The sequence below is a fragment of the Narcine bancroftii genome, chromosome 3, assembly GCF_036971445.1.
Source record: "Narcine bancroftii isolate sNarBan1 chromosome 3, sNarBan1.hap1, whole genome shotgun sequence".
Classification (NCBI taxonomy): domain Eukaryota; kingdom Metazoa; phylum Chordata; class Chondrichthyes; order Torpediniformes; family Narcinidae; genus Narcine; species Narcine bancroftii.
The window spans coordinates 308,657,367-308,677,448 of record NC_091471.1 but is presented as its reverse complement, the minus strand read 5'-3'; the positions used below and the strand labels follow the sequence as shown (position 1 = coordinate 308,677,448).

The 20,082-nt window shown below is 39.8% G+C and overlaps 1 protein-coding gene across 6 annotated transcripts in view; it reads left to right on the top strand.

Annotated features, from left to right (window-relative positions):
• The first annotated feature begins 271 nt into the window (after positions 1 to 271).
• The window catches only part of mydgf (myeloid-derived growth factor), a 32,423-nt gene continuing 12,612 nt past the window's right edge, over positions 272 to 20,082 (top strand). For 3 of the 6 annotated variants that reach the window (XR_011354603.1, XR_011354604.1, XR_011354602.1), the window contains exons 1-7: positions 272 to 475; positions 9,095 to 9,145; positions 10,264 to 10,325; positions 11,336 to 11,417; positions 15,637 to 15,709; positions 16,191 to 16,287; positions 19,092 to 19,268. Coding sequence is in view for 3 of the 6 variants with exons in the window: in XM_069928867.1 (XP_069784968.1) it covers positions 332 to 475; positions 9,095 to 9,145; positions 10,264 to 10,325; positions 11,336 to 11,417; positions 15,637 to 15,709; positions 16,191 to 16,270 (492 nt within the window). In the remaining 3 variants the exon portion in view is untranslated. Of the gene's footprint in view, positions 476 to 9,094; positions 9,146 to 10,263; positions 10,326 to 11,335; positions 11,418 to 15,636; positions 15,710 to 16,190; positions 16,334 to 19,091; positions 19,269 to 20,082 lie in introns of those variants that run through there. The other 3 variants (XM_069928867.1, XM_069928866.1, XM_069928864.1) reach the window with 2 other exon arrangements.

The window sequence follows — 20,082 nt, the reverse complement described above, 5'->3', positions numbered from 1 at the left end:
TCCCCACCCCCTCCACCACCCCCCCACCCACACCCCCCCACCCCCACCCCGCTCGGTAGAAGTGGATATCTCCAATTAACGCTTTTGGTTGGTCTGTTTTCCAGCCCAGCGTCGTCTGAATTCCGAGATTTCCTGCTTTGGCTCATTCTACCTATTCCTTGATGAAAGGCTCAGGCTCTCCTATGTCTTTTTTCTCTCTCGACCATCACAGCATCCGCAGAACGGTTGGAGCCACCGGGCACGCGTGCTCAATTTGGATTGGCTGCCAGGCTGCCGGACGCCTGCGCAGTGAGGGGGCGCCGACGGGACCGACCCCGCTTGTGTGGCGGCCATGTCGGCGCTCGGGCTGAGGCGCGCTCTGCTGGCGGTGGTCATCGTTTGTTCGCTGCGCTCGAGCGGCGCGGCGGAGCGCTCGCGCACCGGGGAGTTTGACGTCAGGCCCGGGGGCTTGGTGCATACGCACAGCGAGACGCTGGTAAGGCGATGGCGGCGGGGGAGATCGGGGTCTGGATGGTCGCGCCGCTGCGGGTTTTGCGGGGAGGGGGAACTATCGTGGCTTTTTTTTGGGGAGGAGAGAGAGAGGTGGGGGGAGAGAGAGAGGTTGGTAGAACTGAGTGACAGGGTGATGGAGGAGCGAGTGAGATGCGGGCTGGTAATGATGAGGCCTTCCGGAAACACCAATACCAGGGAGCGACCGCCACGTCAGCCTTGTGCAGGTGCAGGTGAGCCCCAGTCTCAGAGATGGGACGTTATGGTCCAACTGACTGTGTCAGGACCATGCCCTAAGTAAAACCCTGAAGTCTGCGGACACCGTGGTTGAAGTGAAAACAATACTGGAGAAACTCAGCAGGTCAGTGTCCTTTATAAAACATAGAAACATAGAAGATAGGAGCAGGAGTAGGTCATTCGACCCTTTGAGCCTGCTCCGCCATTCAACGAGATCATGGCTGATCTTAAAGTTCAGTACCCCGTCCCCGCCTTCTCTCCGTAACCTTTAATACCCTTATACTGAAGAAATACATCTAATTCCTTCTTAAATAGATTTAATGAACCTGCCTCTACTGCCCTCTGTACCAATGAATTCCACAGATTCACCACCCTTTGGGTCAAGAAATTCCTCCTCATCTCGGTCCTAAATAGTTTGCCTATTATCCTCAAACCGTGGCCCCGGGTTCTGGATTATCCCATCATTGGAAACATCCCATCTGCATCCATTCTGTCCAGTCCTGCCAGAATTTTATACGTCTCTATGAGATCCCCTCTCAATCTTCTAAACTCCAGCGAGTACAATCCCAATTTGCGCAATCTTTCCTCATAAGTCATTCCTGCCATTCCAGGGATCAGCCTGGTGAATCGCCTCTGCACTCCCTCCATTGCAAGAACATCATTCCTTAGATAAGGTGACCAAAACTGCACACAATACTCCAGGTGGGGTCTCACCAAGGCCCTGTACAGCTGCAGTAAGGTATCCTTGTTCCTATACTCAAACCCTCTTGATATGAAGGCCAACATACCATTTGCCTTTTTAACCGCCTGCTGTACCTGCATGCTCGCCTTCAGAGACTGGTGTACAAGTACCCCTAGGTCTCTCTGCACTTCCCCATTTCTTAATCTATTGCCATTCAAATAGTAATCTGCCCTCCAGTTTGTATTACCAAAGTGGATAACCTACATTTATCCACATTGTAGTGCATTTGCCATGTATCTGCCCAGTCCCTCAATTTATCCAAATCACACTGGAGCTTCCTGACCCCCTCTTCCGTGCACACAACCCCTCCTAGCTTAGTGTCGTCTGCAAATTTGGAGATATTACATCCAATCCCCTCATCCAGATCATTAATGTAAATTGTGAACATCTGGGATCCCAGTACAGATCCCTGTGGCACCCCACTGGTCACCGCCTGCCACTCAGAAAACGAGCCATTTATCCCAACTCTCTGTCTTCTACCTGCCAGCCAGTTCTCAATCCACATCAATACTTTGCCCCCAATCCCATGAGCCTTGATTTTGGAAGCCAGTCGTTTATGCGGGACCTTATCAAAGGCCTTTTGGAAGTCCAGGTACACCACATCCACTAGCTCTCCCCCATCTATTTTACCTGTCACCATCTCAAAGAATTCCAATAGATTTGTCAAGCACGATTTATATTAGCAAAGATAAAGGTACATAACCGACGTTTTGGGTTTGAGCCTGTCATCATGGGATGAGCAAAGTGTAGGCAGGTGCACAAATAAAAGGGAAGGGGGTAGGTGTGATCACAAAAGCAGGAGGTAGTAGGTGGAGAACGGAGGGAACACCAGCAAGCAAGGGGAGGAGAGGTGGCTGGGTGATTAGAGAGGGAAGTGGAGAGCTGAGGGAAAGAAGATGGGGTAGGGAAGGAAAGGACAGGACCTTCCCTCTTCACTCTGCTGCCATCGGGTAAAAGGTACAGGAGCCTGAAGACAAACACTCAGCGGCACAAGGACAGTGTCTTCCCTACTACCGTCAGATTCTTGAATGAAGTAAAACACGAAAGTCTGCTGGAGAAACTCAGCAGGTCGAACAGTGTAAAATTACAAAGCTGGAGAAACTCAGCAGTATCCTTTATATAGTAAAGATTTAAAAAAATATGTAACTGACGTTGTGAGCTTGAGCCCTTCATCAAGGTATGGAAAAACGTGGGCAGACATCTGAGAAGGGTATTCACAACAGCAGGAAGTGATAGGTGGAGAAGGGAGGGAGGGGACAGCAGTGATCAAGGGGATGACTGGGTGAAGGGAGGGAGGAGAACTGGAAAATGGAAGGGGAGGGGGCAGTTTAGCAGAAATTGGAAAAGTCAATGTTAATGCCATCTGGCTGGAAAATGCCCAGATGGAAAATCAGGTGTTGTTCCTCCAATTTGTGGGTGGTGGTGTTGGGAGAGTATATAAGGCCATTGACAGACATGTGAGTGTGACACTGGTTGGCTTCTGGGAGGTCTCTTGTCACTGGTGTGGACAGAGAGAAGGTGCTCAGTGAAGTGATCTCCCAATCTGCACCCAGTCTTTCTGATGTAGAGAAGGCTGCAAAGTCAATACCAGATGTAGTAAATCAGTCCTATGGATACACGTGAAGTGTTGCTTCACTTGAAAGGCCTGTATGGGGCTCTGAACAGTGGTGAGGGAAGAGGAGTGGGTCCTGCGCCCTCGGGGATAGATGGTGGGGAGGGATGAGAGCACAAGGGAGTCACAGAGGGAGCAGTCCCTATGGACGCCAGAGAGGGGAAGATGTGTCTGATGGTAGGATTCTGTTTTAAGTGCTGGAAATTCCAGAGAATAGTAATTTGGATGTGGAATATGGCAGGGTGGTAGGTGAGGATAAAGGGATTCTATGTTTGTTGCATCTGGGGGAAGAGGGGCCCAAGGTATATGAGCGGGAAACGGAGTTGATGTGGGTGAAGGCCAAGTTGATGGTGGTGGAGGAGAAGTCAAGTTTGTGGAGAAGGCAAACATTTTGTAAAATCTGGACTGGAGGACTCTTGGGAACAGATGCAGCAGATACTGAAAAATTGAGAGAAGTGGATAGAATCCTTGCAGAGGACAGGGTGTGAGGAGGTGTAGTCATGGTAGTTGTAGGAGTTGGAGGGTTTGTAATACATGTCGGTAGAAAGCTTGTCTCCCGAGATGAAGACAGAGAGACCCAGGAAGGGGAGAGGGTTGTCGGAGATGGACAAGGTGAATTTGAGATCGGGGTGGAAGTTGGCTGTGAAGTGGATGAAGTTGACAAGCTCATCGCAAGTGCATGAGGCAGTCTTGATGTAGTCATCGAAGTACTGGAGGAAGAGTTGAGGGGTCTTGCCTGTAGGATTGGTCTACAAAGCCCACAAACTGACGAGCGTTGCTGGGACCCATGCGAGTGCACATGGTTTGGAGGAAGTGAGATGAATTAAAAGTTGTTTAAAGTGAGGACGTTCTGTCAGGCAGAGGAGGATGGTGGTAGAGGGTGATTGGTCGGGACTCTGGACCAGAAAGAAACAAAGTGCTTTAAGACCTTCTGTATGGGGGAATGGAGTATTAAGTGATTGGTCTCATTGGAAGACCACAGTCAGTATGAATTGTCACTGATTATCAACATAGGCACACCCTAAGGATGCGTGCTTAGCCCACTGTTCTACTCATTATATACCCACGACTGGCCAGGCACAATTCCAGAGCTATTTACAAGTTTGCTGATGACATGACAGTGTTGGCAGAATCACAAACGGCTATGAGAAAGCGTACAGGTGGGAGATAGATCAGCTCTTTGAGTGGTGTCAAATCAACAACCTTGCACTCAATGTTAGGAAGACACAGGAGATGATTGTGGACTTCAGAAAGGAGTCATGGGAACATGACCCAGTCCTCATCGAGAACTCAGTCGTGGAAAGGGTCAAGAACTTCAAATTCATGGGTGTCAACATCTCTGAGGATCTGTCCTGGAGCAGATGCAATCACAAAGAAAGCTCTCCAGCGGGTATACTTTGTGAGGTGCTTGAGGAGATTTGATATTTCACGAAGACTCTCAAACTTCTACAGGTGTACCGTGGGGAGCATTCCGGCTGGTTGCATCACTGTGTACAAGAATAAACTGAGGGTTGTTAACTCGCCTTGCGACATCACAGACACCAAACTTATATCTAATAAAGCTATCCTCAAAGACCCCCACCACCTAAGTCAAGCCCTTCTTCACTCTGCTACCATTGGGAAGGAGGTACAGGAGCCTAAAAGATGAACATTAGCAGCACAGGGGCAGCTTCCCCACTGCTTTCAGATTCCTGAATGACAATGAACCAAAGTCACTGCCTTACTTTTTGTGCACTACTATTTTAATTTTTTTTCTATACATTATTGCTGAAGGATGGTTCATAATATGAATGTTTGCACTGTGCAGTTGTAAAACACAGAATTTCGTGACTTGTTCATGACAAATTTTGATTTTTGACATCCGTCGTGAATATGAGGCAGTACAGTTCGGGGAATCTGAAGTCACTGAAGAGATGGAAGGCATGTGAGGTATTGCGGATGTAGGGGGGAGGGATTGGGGAAAAAAAGATAATCATGGTAAGATTAAAGTAGTTTGGTGGGACAAGAGCAAGCAGAAACAATGGGTCTACCCAGATGATTGGGTTTGTGTATCTTGGGTAGAAGGTAGAAATGAGCAATGTGCGGATGGGAGACAAATTAGGTTGGCAGCTGTGGGGGAGAGGTGATCGGAGGAGATGAGGTGAGAGATGGTGTTGGAGGCAGTAGCTTGATGTGCCGTGGTGGGGTCCTCTGGGAGGGATAGATGGGAGGAGGTGTCTGAGAGCCGTTGTCTGGTCTCAGCAAGGTAGAGGTCAGTGCGCCAGACTTATCTATGGGCTTGATCGTGAAGTTGAGATTGTTGCAGAGAGAGCTTTTGGAGGAAGTAAGAATACGAGGGGCAGGGGGGGTTGGTGAAGTTGAGATGGGCAGTTGGCAGGACAAGGTGTCCAGGAGGTGGAAGAAGGCTTAAAGTGGGAGAAGGGGTCTTGAGTGGGGGGTGGAGAGTCATGGTCATCGAGGCGACGGAAGAAGAGTTCGACATTTTGGTGTGTGGGGAACTGAGTGTACTTTATCTCTTCTTTGGCTTGGCTTCGCGGACGAAGATTTATGGAGGGGGTAAAAGTCCACGTCAGCTGCAGGCTCGTTTGTGGCTGACAAGTCCGATGCGGGACAGGCAGACACGGTTGCAGCGGCTGTAGGGGAAAATTGGTTGGTTGGGGTTGGGTGTTGGGTTTTTCCTCCTTTGCCTTTTGTCAGTGAGGTGGGCTCTGCGGTCTTCTTCAAAGGAGGTTGCTGCCCGCCAAACTGTGAGGCGCCAAGATGCACGGTTTGAGGCGTTATCAGCCCACTGGCGGTGGTCAATGTGGCAGGCACCAAGAGATTTCTTTAGGCAGTCCTTGTACCTTTTCTTTGGTGCACCTCTGTCACGGTGGCCAGTGGAGAGCTCGCCATATAACACGATCTTGGGAAGGCGATGGTCCTCCATTCTGGAGACGTGACCCATCCAGCGCAGCTGGATCTTCAGCAGCGTGGACTCGATGCTGTCGACCTCTGCCATCTCGAGTACTTCGACGTTAGGGATGAAAGCGCTCCAATGGATGTTGAGGATGGAGCGGAGACAACGCTGGTGGAAGCGTTCTAGGAGCCGTAGGTGGGGGATATAGCAAAGATAAAGATACATAACCAATGTTTCGGGCTCAAGCAGATATCTGAATGAATACCGTATATGCCATTGTATAGGATGACCCAGGAATTTCCACTTAAATTGTTGGCCTTGAGCAATACCCTTTGTATAAGGTGACTCAAATCTGGCATTTAGCACTGACCAGTGAACGTTGCTAAAAGCAAATCACATTATTTTAATAACAAATTTTTATCATTTAAAGGTTTAAATTTTATTTGTGCATTTTAAAATAAATTACTGTCAGCTCTTGTAACAGGCTGTTTAAAGCCTGTACAGAGATGACAGCAGTTGGATCAGGCGGATAGACCCCTGCGGAGGAGTGTTGAGACCTCGCAAATAACTTACAAGACATGCACATGATTGCATTGGATCGGCAGAAAGATGATAACAGTGTTGAGACTTTACTGTCAAGGTTCAGAAGTGTACCTGGCGTATAGGACAACTCCAGATTTTAAGGTGAAAATTTAAAAGTTTCAAGGATTGTTCTATTCAATGACATATATGGTAATGAACCACAGACATAACCTCACTGACTTTTTCTTGCACTTTTTTTTTTACTTGGTAAGATGGCAAAACAACAAATTTCGTGACATGTTCATGACAAATTCTGATTCTGAATATAATATGCCAAACGAGGGAGAATGGGACAGTGTACTTCAGGAAAGCAATCATCACGCCTCTCTATAGTTGCATCGTTGGACTTTCCAGAGGATAAGTTTGTGCATACTGCTCCGTCCTGCCGGACATGGGGACAGGTTTGAAGAACGTCATTCACCTGCTCATTGAATGGGTGTAGACTGGCAGACTACATGTGACATTTGAAACCAGTCCAGCCAGTTCAAGAGTTTCAAAAAAAGTGCAGAACCTGGGGTCAAGTGCAATGCACAAACATGCTGAAGGAACTCAACAGTTCGGGCAGCATTCACAGGAAGTGAAGGATAACCAACGTTTTGGGCCTGGGCCCTCCTGTCAGGTATTCAGTTGGTACAACAGCCCACCAGTTTGTAAAACCTCTGAATTGCTTCCAAAGCATTACTCCTTTCCTTGCATAAGGAAACCAATAATGCACCAACACTTGATGTATCTGAACCATAATTCCCTGGGTTTGTACTCAGTTTCCCTCAACAATTTTTTTTTCTAGCTTTCCTAATAACTTTTATCTGAATGCTAGCCAAGTGCAAATAATTGTCTTTCTTTCTTTGGCTTGGCTTCGCGGACGAAGATTTATGGAGGGGTAATGTCCACGTCAGCTGCAGGCTCGTTTGTTGCTGACAAGTCCGATGCGAGACAGGTAGACACGGTTGCTGCGGTTGCAGGGGAAAATTGGTTGGTTGGGGTTGGGTGTTGGGTTTTTCCTCCTTTGTCTTTTGTCAGTGAGGTACATCATAGTTAAAACAACACAGAAAAAGGCTAACCTTAAGAGAACAATCCTACCTTATTTCCCAATACCTTTGCAACTTTTTCTTTGTCACATAGGGTCATCAGTACTCCACTGATTATTTCTCTTGTTGCAATTGAGATTTCCATTAAACAAAGGAGTACTATACAATATCCAATTAAATTGACCTGTTTCGATGTGGAACAAGGGTGGAAATCAGCATCCAAAGGAAACTTTTGCAGTCACATGTAGAATGTTCAAACTCTGCACATGACCTGAGATCAGGATCAAACGTTGAGCTGTGAGGTAGGAGCACTCTTATCTTTCTAGATTTCTTTGCAGCATTATGTCCACAGCCTATTCAGCATATTTCACACCAGGCCCACAACGTTGGTTACCCGTTACTTCCTATGGATGCTGTGTGAACTGCTAAATTTCTCCAGCATATTTGTGTATTGCACTTGACCCCAACATTTACTACAAGATGGATTGAAGATTCCATCAGAGTTGTTGATTGCCTGTCTTCTCAACTTCTATTCCCTGAAGGGGAGTTGTTAAGATTAAAATTATTGATTATTTTCAAAAAAGAAAATAGCCTAAAGATCTAATGCCAGTTTTGATTTCTCGTGAGCTTGTAACCTTCCTTGGAAAAACTAGTTTATGTTATTAATGTTCTAAACTGACGGGTTGAAAGCGATTATTTTACACCTGATGTGGTTCCCTTTCACTTCTGAATAAAACAAAAATCACGTTGGGATAGATGATGCAGTTAAAATATTAAGTTTCATGGACTAAACCTATGTAGCAGTGAGAAAATAATGGGGGGGGGGGGGGATTAAAAAAGGTCTACATTTTTTTTCTTAGTAGTGTTTTTTTGCAGGTTTAAAACTTAACTGGTTAAGGTTAACTATTTGCATTTCTGAGCACTTTCCTGATTACTCAAATTTACAAAAAACCCAGCAAAATATATAATTGCAATAATGAATGTAGGTTGTGAAATTGGACCAAAGGAAAACTTGGCATTCTCTGTACCTCTTACATTGTCCTTCAGTGACTTGTGCTTCCCAACTGATGACACAATAGAAAGAATACCTGAAGGGCTTCGGCCCAAAATGTTGGTTGTAAATTTTTACCTCCTACGGACACTGTGGGCCTGCTGGGTTCCTCCAGCATTTGTTTTTACCACAATCGCAGCATCTGTCGACTTCCATGTTTCAATCCAAGTTAAATGTCTATTGCCTACATGCAAGATAGGACAGGAATTGATTGTTTTGATTCCTTCATTTTAAGATCGCATTGCGTTAATTGTGTGTGCTAATTGAAAAACTGAATTTGTGTTACTAGATCATTAGTGCTGGCCTCTGAATTGCCTGATCACTATCACTGTGTACCAAATAGCTTTTCTAAATTTCATAACTGTTTGAATGTAATCTGAATGAAAATTGTAAACCACAGCATGTGCAATGACATGTTATGCTTTATTTTTAGAACATTGTCTTTTTTTCTATTTAGGGAGATCACTCATGCATATTCACCTATGCATCACAAGGTGGAACCAATGAGGTTAGTGATAAATGTGGAATGGACTTAGTTATGCCCTAGTTTGCAGTTAAATTTAATGGGCATTTGTGTTGGGAACAAACTCTGAAAGATGCAGAAATCTTTAAATATCTTTGTTCTGTAAATATTAAGCAGTGAAAGCAAAGAACGTTTGTCCTCATTCTGCCTGCTAATTGATTAAATTTGATTCAGTGTGTGTGTCTAAATATTTTTGAACCTGTTTCTTCAGATAACAGATGCCATTCCCCTAATCCTTGTCTTTCACCTTGATATCACCAGCATATCATTCTTTGCCATTTTTGCAATATAATCCCTCGAAGAGATTTATCTCCCCTCCCTGCCCTATTCTGAGTCACAGAAACTACTGAGGCTCCATGGTTCAATCATTGCTCCCTGATTCCTTAGCACTTTCCCCTGCATCTGTAGGAGGTGCCACACTTATTCCTACATCTCCTCCCTCACTATAAACCAGAGGCATATGTAGCCCTTCCAGGTGAGGCAGTGATAAATGTACACCTTTGTGATTAATGTTCAACTTTGTTTACTGCATTTGGTCGTCCAGATGTAGCATTAGTGAGATCATACTCAGACGAAGCCACTGGACTCTGCAGTGGCTATCCCACACTCCCATGACCATTTCAACTCCGCTTCCTGTTCCCTCACCAATCTGTCTTTGGAACTTGTATATATCTAATGATATAAAAGAGTTCAAACTTTATTGATGCTCTAATTGCATTCCATTGTTCCACTTGGCATTTTTTTAATGTACTTCATTTCTCTTTTGAGGTCATGACTGCATATGTAATAGTATATTTTTATTTTTCCCTTATGAATCAGCTTATTTATCAGTAACCAGCCCATCATTCATAATTGCCTTCTTGCAGTTGATTAAAAATATTAGAAGCATTCACTATTTAGGATTTTTAATTATTTACTTTGCATTGGGGAATCTTAAAATGAGCTGTTAATATTCCAATGTCAGTTTGAATTTTTTTTTAGCAATTCTGCTTTGACACAGCACATTTTAAGTTCTCAAGCCTTGTCCATATTGTGATTCCAGTTATTTAACTAATCATAGCATAGAAATAATAAAGGTTTAATGAAACACAATTTTTTTTTAGAGGTGGCACATGAGTGTAGGCATCAGCGAGGACAAGAAGTTATTCTCCTGCTCCATCTGGCGGTAAGTAAATAAGGAAGGGTTTTTGATGCTACCATGAATACAGAATAATTTGAATCATTTATGTAGATTGTTGGTTATACCCACTTGGAGGTCAATGGATCACAAATAATATAGAACTAACACAGAATTTTTTTAAATTCTTCTGTAACATCAGATTAACAAAGTAAGGAAGGAACTTTGCAATAGCAAGCTTTCCTGGAAGGGATGCAAAAGTTAATTTGCCTTTTTACAGTGTGTGCATTGGTAAGATGGATTAAAAATATTAGGCAGTTGTAGTGACGAAGGCAGTTGTATTTGTATACATTTAATTTTTGCGGAAAATAAATGGTAAAGTGTACACATTTTCAATAACTACTTGGGAACATTGATGTTTACATTTATTTTTAGCATGTAATATGCAGGTTTGCACCAAATGTTAACAACCCTTCAGGCTGTACTTTGATGTTGTTGTGAGGAGGTGGGGTTGTGGGAGGAAATGTGTGCATTTTGCACACATTAAAATTGAACAACAGAAAAGAAAGATCCAGCAGAAAATGTTCTGCTGCTATGAAGTAAATATTAACTATCCTATCAATGCTGTAAAGTATTTGCATTTGAGGCAGATCCAGTTTATGTAGTTTAAAGTGCTCATGAAACAGCTAATATTTGGTCTGTTGAAAATTATAGTTTTAATGATTTTTTTTCCATGGCAAGTTGGCTATTTCACATAAACAAATTTCATTCAAATGTAAATTACTGCTTATACTACCAGATTATAGCTTCATGAACATTTTAAGCTGTATAAATTTATAGAGAAGTATGGTCAATGTGGGTCTCAGACTCGCAATTATTTCGGAGTACTAAGAGGATGGTTCAGTGGTTTATTTGCCTTTTCTATTAGGTAAAGAATAATGCAGGGGCATACATATTGGATGGAAGGAAAGGAAAAAAAGAATTTTCTAGGAGAAAAATTACTTTTATGAAAAACAAAATGTGTGTTTCAAAATAGGTTTTCCTCTTTGTTTTTGCAGACCTCAGGGAAAATCATACCTATTTTTTACTCAGTTTAAAGCTGAAGTTACAAATGCCAAGATTGAATTTGCAAATGGCTTTGTAAGTATTTTTTTCTTTATTACTATGCAAAATACAATAGATCAAATAATATGCTGATATACCAAGATGCAATGGATATTAAGGATTTCCTGGTTTGAGTTGCTGTGAATTATATCAATGTTTTCTTGAATGCATACAGAATAGAGTATTAAGGGTATGAAATTGACAGAATAAGATCTAGACAAAAGGTAACCTTTGGGAGGCAGTCTTTTTTGAGTTTCAAATTAAATCCTTATTAAAGAAATTTTGCACCTATTTTAAAAGTACAGTAAAATCCTTATTATCCGGCACTCAATCAACTGGACGTGCTACTGGCAAAAAAAAAGCTGAGGAAATAAATTAAAATAATAAAGGGAAAGAATAAATAATGTTTTACTAAAACATCTTCAGTTCAATAGAAAATTGGATGGAAAAATAATACTTTTAAATAATGGTATTTCCTTAAATTGTGGCATACCAGAAAAAATTTGAAACTTGACAAAATGCCAATGTTCTCATTTCATTATATTCTATTGTATGAATGATGTTGGATTAATGTGTCAGTAGGTTAGTGAACTGTGAGAATATTAATAACACTAAATTGCATTACTGGCCATCATCAATATGATTCCTGCAAGGACAAAATGTAGTATCTATTTCAATGAATCATGGTGAATTGGCTTTGGGCAAAATGAAAATGTGGAAGCAGTTCCCTATTCCTGTAATTTCCTCCACCCTTTTAACCCTTTGAAATTTGTGTGCTTACCTCTCAGCTATTGGTCTTCTCTGAATTTAATTGTTTCACCATTCTTGGCCTTGCTCCAATTCTCAAGAGCCCTGGCTCTGTCAATTCTCAGAAAATCTCTTACTAGTTCTTTTAACACCAGCCTCTGACACTTTGTAGCTGAGCCAGTTTGTTTGACAAAGCCTTTGTGAAGCACCTTGAACTGTTTTTCTATAGTAATGGATGCTATGCACATTCTAAGTTAACCGAAGTTACTGTCAACGTCTTATCAGCTGGCAAGAATATTTTACCCAATCGGTTAAAAGCACCACTGGCATATCATGTGTTATTGTAATGAAGTGCTTGCATTGATCATTATGATATGCCAAATAAGCTTCTTTGCAGTATGTGTTGATGCTTTGTCAATGCATTTTAAGTATCTTGAATAAATATCTAAAAATCAATTTTCTCAGCCCTAAGTTTTCAAAGATTAGCTAAAATGCACTAAATGCAATTTTTTTTGGGTGCTATTTTTCTTAGAAACCCAGTAGCTAATAGCAGAACAATAATGATGAAGTGGTGTCCATTTTAACTCACCAAAGAGAAAGATGTTGACAGTGATAGCAAGCATAGTGTAGAGAATGTTAATGTGCTGGAGCAGAGTGCTGAGTCTTCTGAAGAGTATTAAGGCAGGTGTTGTCAGGTTATTGAAAGAGATATGTGAGGAGAATGCTGGAACCTTGCTAAAGATCTTTCTATCCTCACTAGCAAACAACTGGAGAATTGTCACTATGTGCTTTTATTCAAGAAAGGAAATGGGGATAATCCAGGAAATTATAGGTTAGTGAGTCTTGCATCAAAGGTAGGGAAACTATTGGAAAGGATATTTACGAATAGAATATGAGCACATTTGAAAAGTTGTGGTTAAATTGGGGACAGTCACCATTTGACAAAGTCCTCTCTAGTAAGTTGATCCAGAATGTACAGTTGCATAGATTTGTGGTGAATTGATAGTTTGGATTCAGAATTAGCTGCCCATAGAAGACCGAGGGTTGTGGTAGAAAGATGTTATTTTGACTGGAGGCCTGTGATCAGCAATGTTTTGTAGGGCTAGGTGTTGGGATCCAAAGAGAACTCAAGTCAATAAGTTCTTTCTTTCAGAATTCACTTTGCAGCATTTTAGTTTTTTTAATTTTTGGGGATTTTGATGTCTCTGGTACGGCCAACATTTATTGCTCATTCCTAATTGTCTTTTAGAAATGTTGGTGAGCTGCAGCCCTTCCACAAAGATAGATAGAAAGTTATAAGATTTAGACCCAACCTCGATGGGAAAAACAGATGTTTTCAAGTTATATAGCAGCTCGAGGGGAACCTGCAGATGATGTTGCCATGCCCCTTTGATCTTTTCTTCCAGATTATATAGATCACAGTTTTGCAAATTGTTGTCAGAATATTCAGAATAAATGCAATGCATTTAGTAGGTGGTACATTCTCCAGCCACTATTTAGGGTTGGAGTCAATCTTGTTGGCAATACAATGATCCAGATGTGTGCAAGTGTTCAATCGCACTTCTGACTTGTTCCTTATGGAAGTAGTAAGGGTCATGGGAGTCAGGAGATGAGGCAGTTACTTTTAGGATACCCAATCTCTGATTTCCCTTCTTCATGGTATTTGTATGGCTGGTCCAGTTGAGTGTAGGTCAGTGGCGACTTGGAATATATTGACAGTGTGAGAGTTGACGGTGACAATACCAGTGCACGTCAAGACGAGTTGGCCAGGCATGTCTGACTTTTCTGCATCCATGCAGGGTTGTTCTAATTGCTCCTACATGTCAAAGAAGCACTGGCTCTGTCAATTGCCCCTATTTGTAAATCGAATTGAAGACCTCTATAGTTTAACAATTTCTTAAACCTTTCATCTGATTGTTGAAATGTAGTGCTTTGATTTGTATTTCTAATTGTAGAATTTAAAAATTAAATTAAAAAAACATTTTCAGGCATAGGTTTAAATTCATTGCAACTATTCAGTATGTATTGAACAATATAAATGTAATAAATATTTTTAATGTTTTCATTGGACCCAATTTGTTAGGTAAGTGAGAAATCAAACTGCATCTCGAACATTACCACTTTGGTCAAATGAAGTTTTTTTTTAATGATAAAAGTTTAAAAGTTAATGCTGCATATTTTAAAATAGTTTTAGTAATGGGATTTGAATATTATATACGCTGTTGTATAGGACGACTCTATATGTAAATCACTGAAGCATGGTGGAAAGGGGAAAAATTTCCAATTCCCTATGCTGATTTCTTTCCATTTCTTCTTTCCCTTTGGCATATAGCTTTTGTGGATTAATGAGCATCCAATTTTATGTTTGATTTATTTCAACATGAATGTTAAGTGTCAATGGAATGTTTAACAATGATGCCCTTATCATTACTAATCCATAGTAAAAACAAAATGCTGGAAAAACTTAGCAGGTCAAACCGTGATCTTTGTATCGCAAAGATAAAGATACATAGCCAACGTGTTGGGCTTGAACCCTTCATCAAAGTATTGTACTAATCCAAATTCTATTTCTACATTCATACTTAAAAACATTCTCTCTTCCTACGGTAAATTATTTTTTTCAATTGTGTTAAACACCAGGCACACCAACACAGCATATTTTTTTGTGCATTTATAAACCCATCACAGTATTTTCTAATGCCACCAGTGATGAATATCAAAATATCTTCAACATTTTATTAGTAATAAATTGATAGTCATTTCCTTCATGGACCTGAAATTACAGTTTACAAAACTGTGTAAGGATAACAAATTAACTGTTTATGAAATGGTCGAGGGGGGTGAGTTGTCAAAAATATCAGATGCGAAACTATCATGACCCTGGCATCCTGCTGTCTACTGAGAAATGCATGAAATGGTGAGAAATGTAGAATTAAGTAATAAATTTCCAGTGTTTAGTATGTGTTTCTGGTTTCCTGGTCTTCTTCCAGAGCTGCTCTGATGAAAGATATTGCTGTATGTGATAGCAGGAGAGGCAAGGGAGCAATGAATTCTTCTTGTGTGTAATTTCTAACTAGAGGAAGGGGAACACTTCTGAAGAAAAACATGTTTTCTTTTTAAACCTGACATTTTCTTGCCACTTTAAAATGTAATTGATAATGGGCTTAACAAGCTATGATGCCATAGATTTTTTCCATATCTTTAAAAGGGAAATGGCAACACGAACGAAGTGGGAAACGTTTATTTTTGAAGTTGAATTTTTAAAAATGCTTGAACACGTGATACTATGTATTTATTCTTAGTGCTGATCAATACATTTTTTTAACTCATCATTTTGTATTCATTGCCTATTGGGGACTTCTTATTGTTTTGCTTTTCTACCAGTGAAAAAAATACTGTGTATTTGATGTTTAATGGAGAAATTATTTGGTTTTATCATTGTTAATTTCCCTTGCATGAAATGATTTTGTTTTGCTGATATTCCACTTTTCTCTTTCTTCCTTTCTAGTCTGAAGGAGCAGTAGACGGCCGCAGTGACATTCCCCTGGAAGAAAATGAATATGTAGTTAGCGAGAATACTGGTTGGTATAATATACAAAGCAAGATGAGCTTTTCCTTTTTACCTTCCTGATACATTATATATAATTTGCTAGCCTGCAAAGAGCCACATGTTGGAAATCCAGTGAGAAGAAATAGTCTGAAATATCTAGAGTTGCTTGAGCAGACTAACAAACACTGGTAAATCTAGTAAATTTTCTTGTCCCTGGTCTTTTCTTAACTTGGTATGTTGTTTTTACTCAAACACATCTTTGATTAACATCTCATTAATTTAAAATTTCTGGAAGAATAATTTGGGCTCCATTGCTACAGAATTTCCTTTGCAACTTTTACTGTTTCTGGTTAAATAGTTTGTATGTGACTCTACATCAAGACTCTGGTCTTGAAAATGACTTTTATTTAACATTTAGATAATATGATCGATAAAACACTGATCTGGAAAGTAATGTTCAGCTTGGGATCAGTAATGGCTTTACCAGTAAGTTTGCTTTTCTTATTACACAGTGACTCACAAGAATGGATTGTTCAAATCAGAGCTGTCGAAACTTATTATAGTGGCTCGCTCAGGACATGATGAATTGTGATTGGATGACACTTTTTGGTAACCATTAAATTTTTTTTAAATATTAAAAATTGTTGATTCATTATCTAAATTCAATTATTGTGAACATTTTCATCTCCACCTCCCTTTCGTATCCCACATTTTGACTTTTTAATGGCAGAATCTCAGGATTGTATGTGATGTCATGTGTGTGCTCTGACAATAAATCTAAAATGTCTACTGCTGCCTGTTGCACAACCAACCTGCATAAAGGAAATGCATTTGGAATCACACCTGAGGTTTTGTAAGCAAACAAATATTCTTCAACGTAATCTTAATGTTGAGATGCTAACAAGGTGCCTCATTTAAGCGACCCTGACTGGGAAGAGATGACAAAGCATCTGTGGACGATCGGGTGTGGCCAGACTACTCACAAACTAGTACTCCAAAAAGGAACCTTTGTTAGATCCCTTAAAATCTGATTAAATGTTAGAACTATAAACTGAGCATTAAAATGTGCCTAGCTTTACAATTTTTTTGTGTTAAAGGTTTGTATTGCACTTGTTAATATACACTGGGTGCTCTTTAAAAACCAAAAAGAGAAACTTGTATCTACACCTGTCAGAATGAATTTTGACCTGTCTTTGACATCCTTATAAAAATAATTTATGAGCTAAGGTCTAATTGTTTATCAACTCTGTGTTAATTTATAGATTTTTTTCTATACAGTGCTGCAGTTGAAGTGCAAATTGATTTTTTTCTTTGGATTTCCAGTATACTACTTTTATAATAGACAATTATTTTTCAGGATCATATGCCTTTGTATTTTGCCATTATAGTAAACAGTGTGATACATGCTTAATGTAGCACCTATAGTTATTCTTGATTTTACTTTATACTTGACATTGCTCTGAAACATGGGCAAATAAATTACTAATTTCAGCTTGTTAGTATTTTGTGTGACTACTTAAATTTTATTCCTTTGTCATACTTCTTGATGAAAGTGTTTGCAATGCAGTAGAATCCTCACTATGGCATCCACAGGGATCACAGATGCCACATATGCCAATTTCCTGGTAGAGATGTTGTTACAATGACTAATATCAGTATTAAGAATACAGTTTAAAAGACAAAAAAAATGTAAAGCATTTTGAAAAAAAATAGATTGTAATATTTATGTTCATTTGATTTTATTTAATCAGGTACTTTGAACCCCGGTGGCTGAATCTGTAACAGCATTGTGCTAACCACTAAGTTAACTGTGCCGCTGTCATAATTAACCTAGCCTTAAGTTTAAAGATAAAGCCTTACTAATATACCTAATATGAATAAAGTTTCTTACTGGGCAGGGATAGACTTTGGGAGAGTTGCCCCAACGGTGGGCTCTTCATCCTGGGTGTGCTGCCTTTTTAATTCAAGTGCAACTTTATTCAAGTGTTATTGAAATGGTGCTGCAGCTGGGGCACAACTAGGGTGCTTCTCTAGCTGAATGTTTGCTTCCATCTTCACCAAGGGGTTATGTATTGCTGAGAAGAACATTTACAATTTTAAACATTAATTTTACATTTTTATTGTTTTATTTATTGTTTTTTTTTGGCCAGTTGTTTGGATTTCCACGATTGAGTTTCAGATAATGGGCATTTTATTGTGTTAAATTGGAAAATAAGTCCTAAAAAAGAAATTAGAACTCAGAAGAACCATTAAAAATGAAGTCAAGAGACAAGAGTACAAAATAATCAGTAGTGACCATACCAAAAGAACAAAATAAAGGCAGTACTAAATGCAAAGGAGAAGATAGAAAATGGAAATAAAGTTTTAAGAAAAAATGAGAAAGTTGAAGAGTAAATAAAACTAGAGATTCAATTAACAAATTAAATCGAAGAGCGATAAGGCAAACAAGAAGTTCACTTAATAAACTCAAATCTGAGTAAAAATGAAATGAGGAAAATGTTTAATAATTATTTTGCCTATGTATTTACCAGGAAGACTAACATGGTTGCCAATAAGAATTGAACAAAAATACACAAGTGAGTGGGATGGGAGTGAATTAGGGAATACAATAAATGTCAAATGTAGGACAAAAGACAGTCATTATTGGGGCAGCACATTTGGCACAGTGATTAGCGCAATGCCATTACAGCGCCAGCGATTGAGACTTGGTTTCGAATCCTGTGCTGTCTGTAAGGACCTTGTATGTTGTCCCCATGATTGTATGGGTTTTCCCCGGGGATTGGTTTCCTCCCACCATTGAAATAACCTCCTGGGATGTAGGTTAATTGGGCAGCACGGACCCGAGGGTCAAAATGGCCTGTTACTATGTCGCATGTCATAATTTAAATGATGAACTTCAACAGTTTAATCACAAAATTAAAGATGAAAATGTGGGAGCATGAACACATACAAATCATTTGAAATAAAGATCCTTGGGCTCCATTCTCTAAGTAGCTATAATAAAATTTATTTGTAACAGAAAAGTATTTGAGTAAATAGTATCAAGGATATATAGGAGAATAAATGGCATAAAACATTTGTAGTGTGAGGTAGTATTGAACATGTACTTAAAGGATCTGTGCTCTGGTATTAATGAACAGTTCTAGATTTATGGATGGCTAAATTCGATCATTTTCATGTGGATGCAATATAGAATACATTAATGATTTGTAAATAGGTGTGCAATTCATGACTGAACTTAAATATGAATATCTGAGAGGAAGGTTAAAGAGTCCATGATAATTAAATGAGATAGAAAAGCAGAATATACTGGAGGTACAAATACTTAAATCTGAAAAAGTTGAATGTAAATCAAGCATGTTAATTTCTAGATAGAGTAAATTGAAAAGAGAATTCTTGATTATATCTTGTAGAACACTTCTAATCTCCATATTGTCATAAAGTATGTAAAGTACTACTGAAAGTGCAAAGTAAAATCATGAGGAAATCAGAAAAGAAAAATTCAAGTAAATCTCTGCTGAAGTGCCTGTGGTGCATTATCTCCATGGAAAAGGTTAAAAGTTATGACCAGGGCCCATAAATACGAAGTGGTAAGTGATTATTTCGTATGCAGAGCAATAGATTTTTTGGGTAATTTTGATTCTGTGCTATTGATTTTGTTTGCTAGTTGTTGTAAGTAAAAAGAATATTATTGACATGGTGTGGATTTTTTTTTTTGCTAATTTTTTAGGGAGCTAATAACATTGCAAAGTTCTTTCCAACTGATTAAGTTTAATTAAAGTCACTATCATAATGCAGGAAATAAATATCAGCCAATTTGTATAAAGCAAACTCCCAGTGACACCAAGGTGATAATGATTAGATAATCTGTGTTGTGTTAGTTTCAGGATAAATTTTGCCTAGAACATCAAATAAATCTCTGCTGGAGGGTGTTCATCTCATTGTGCAGACAGATTAAAATACAATAGTTTGGCAGTTTATTTTGGAGGAAGCCAGCAAGATATTGGATGAAGGAAATCTGCCAGATGTGTGCTTGAGCATTTAAAGTAATAGTATCTTGTCCAATCTTGCAACCAGAAATATTAATTAGTTCAACGTGGATGTTCTCAGCCTGTCACGCTTGACTGAAATGAAAACGAAGTCTTGTAATGAAAACTTGGGTGAAGCAAATTAGCAGCTGGCACTAACATATCTGCCAGGTTCAAGGTGGAAGAAAAGTCCAATCAAATGAAAAAAAAATGATTTAGTGGTCTAGGCAAGTGGAGGACACAATGGCAAGAACAGTTTAATCTAGAATGCAGTATTATGCATGTTAGAGGAGCCAACACTCAATTCTCTCATTTGGATTTGCCAGTATAGTTCACTCTTGATCTAATTGAACAGCAGACCTGCATGTTGGATTTG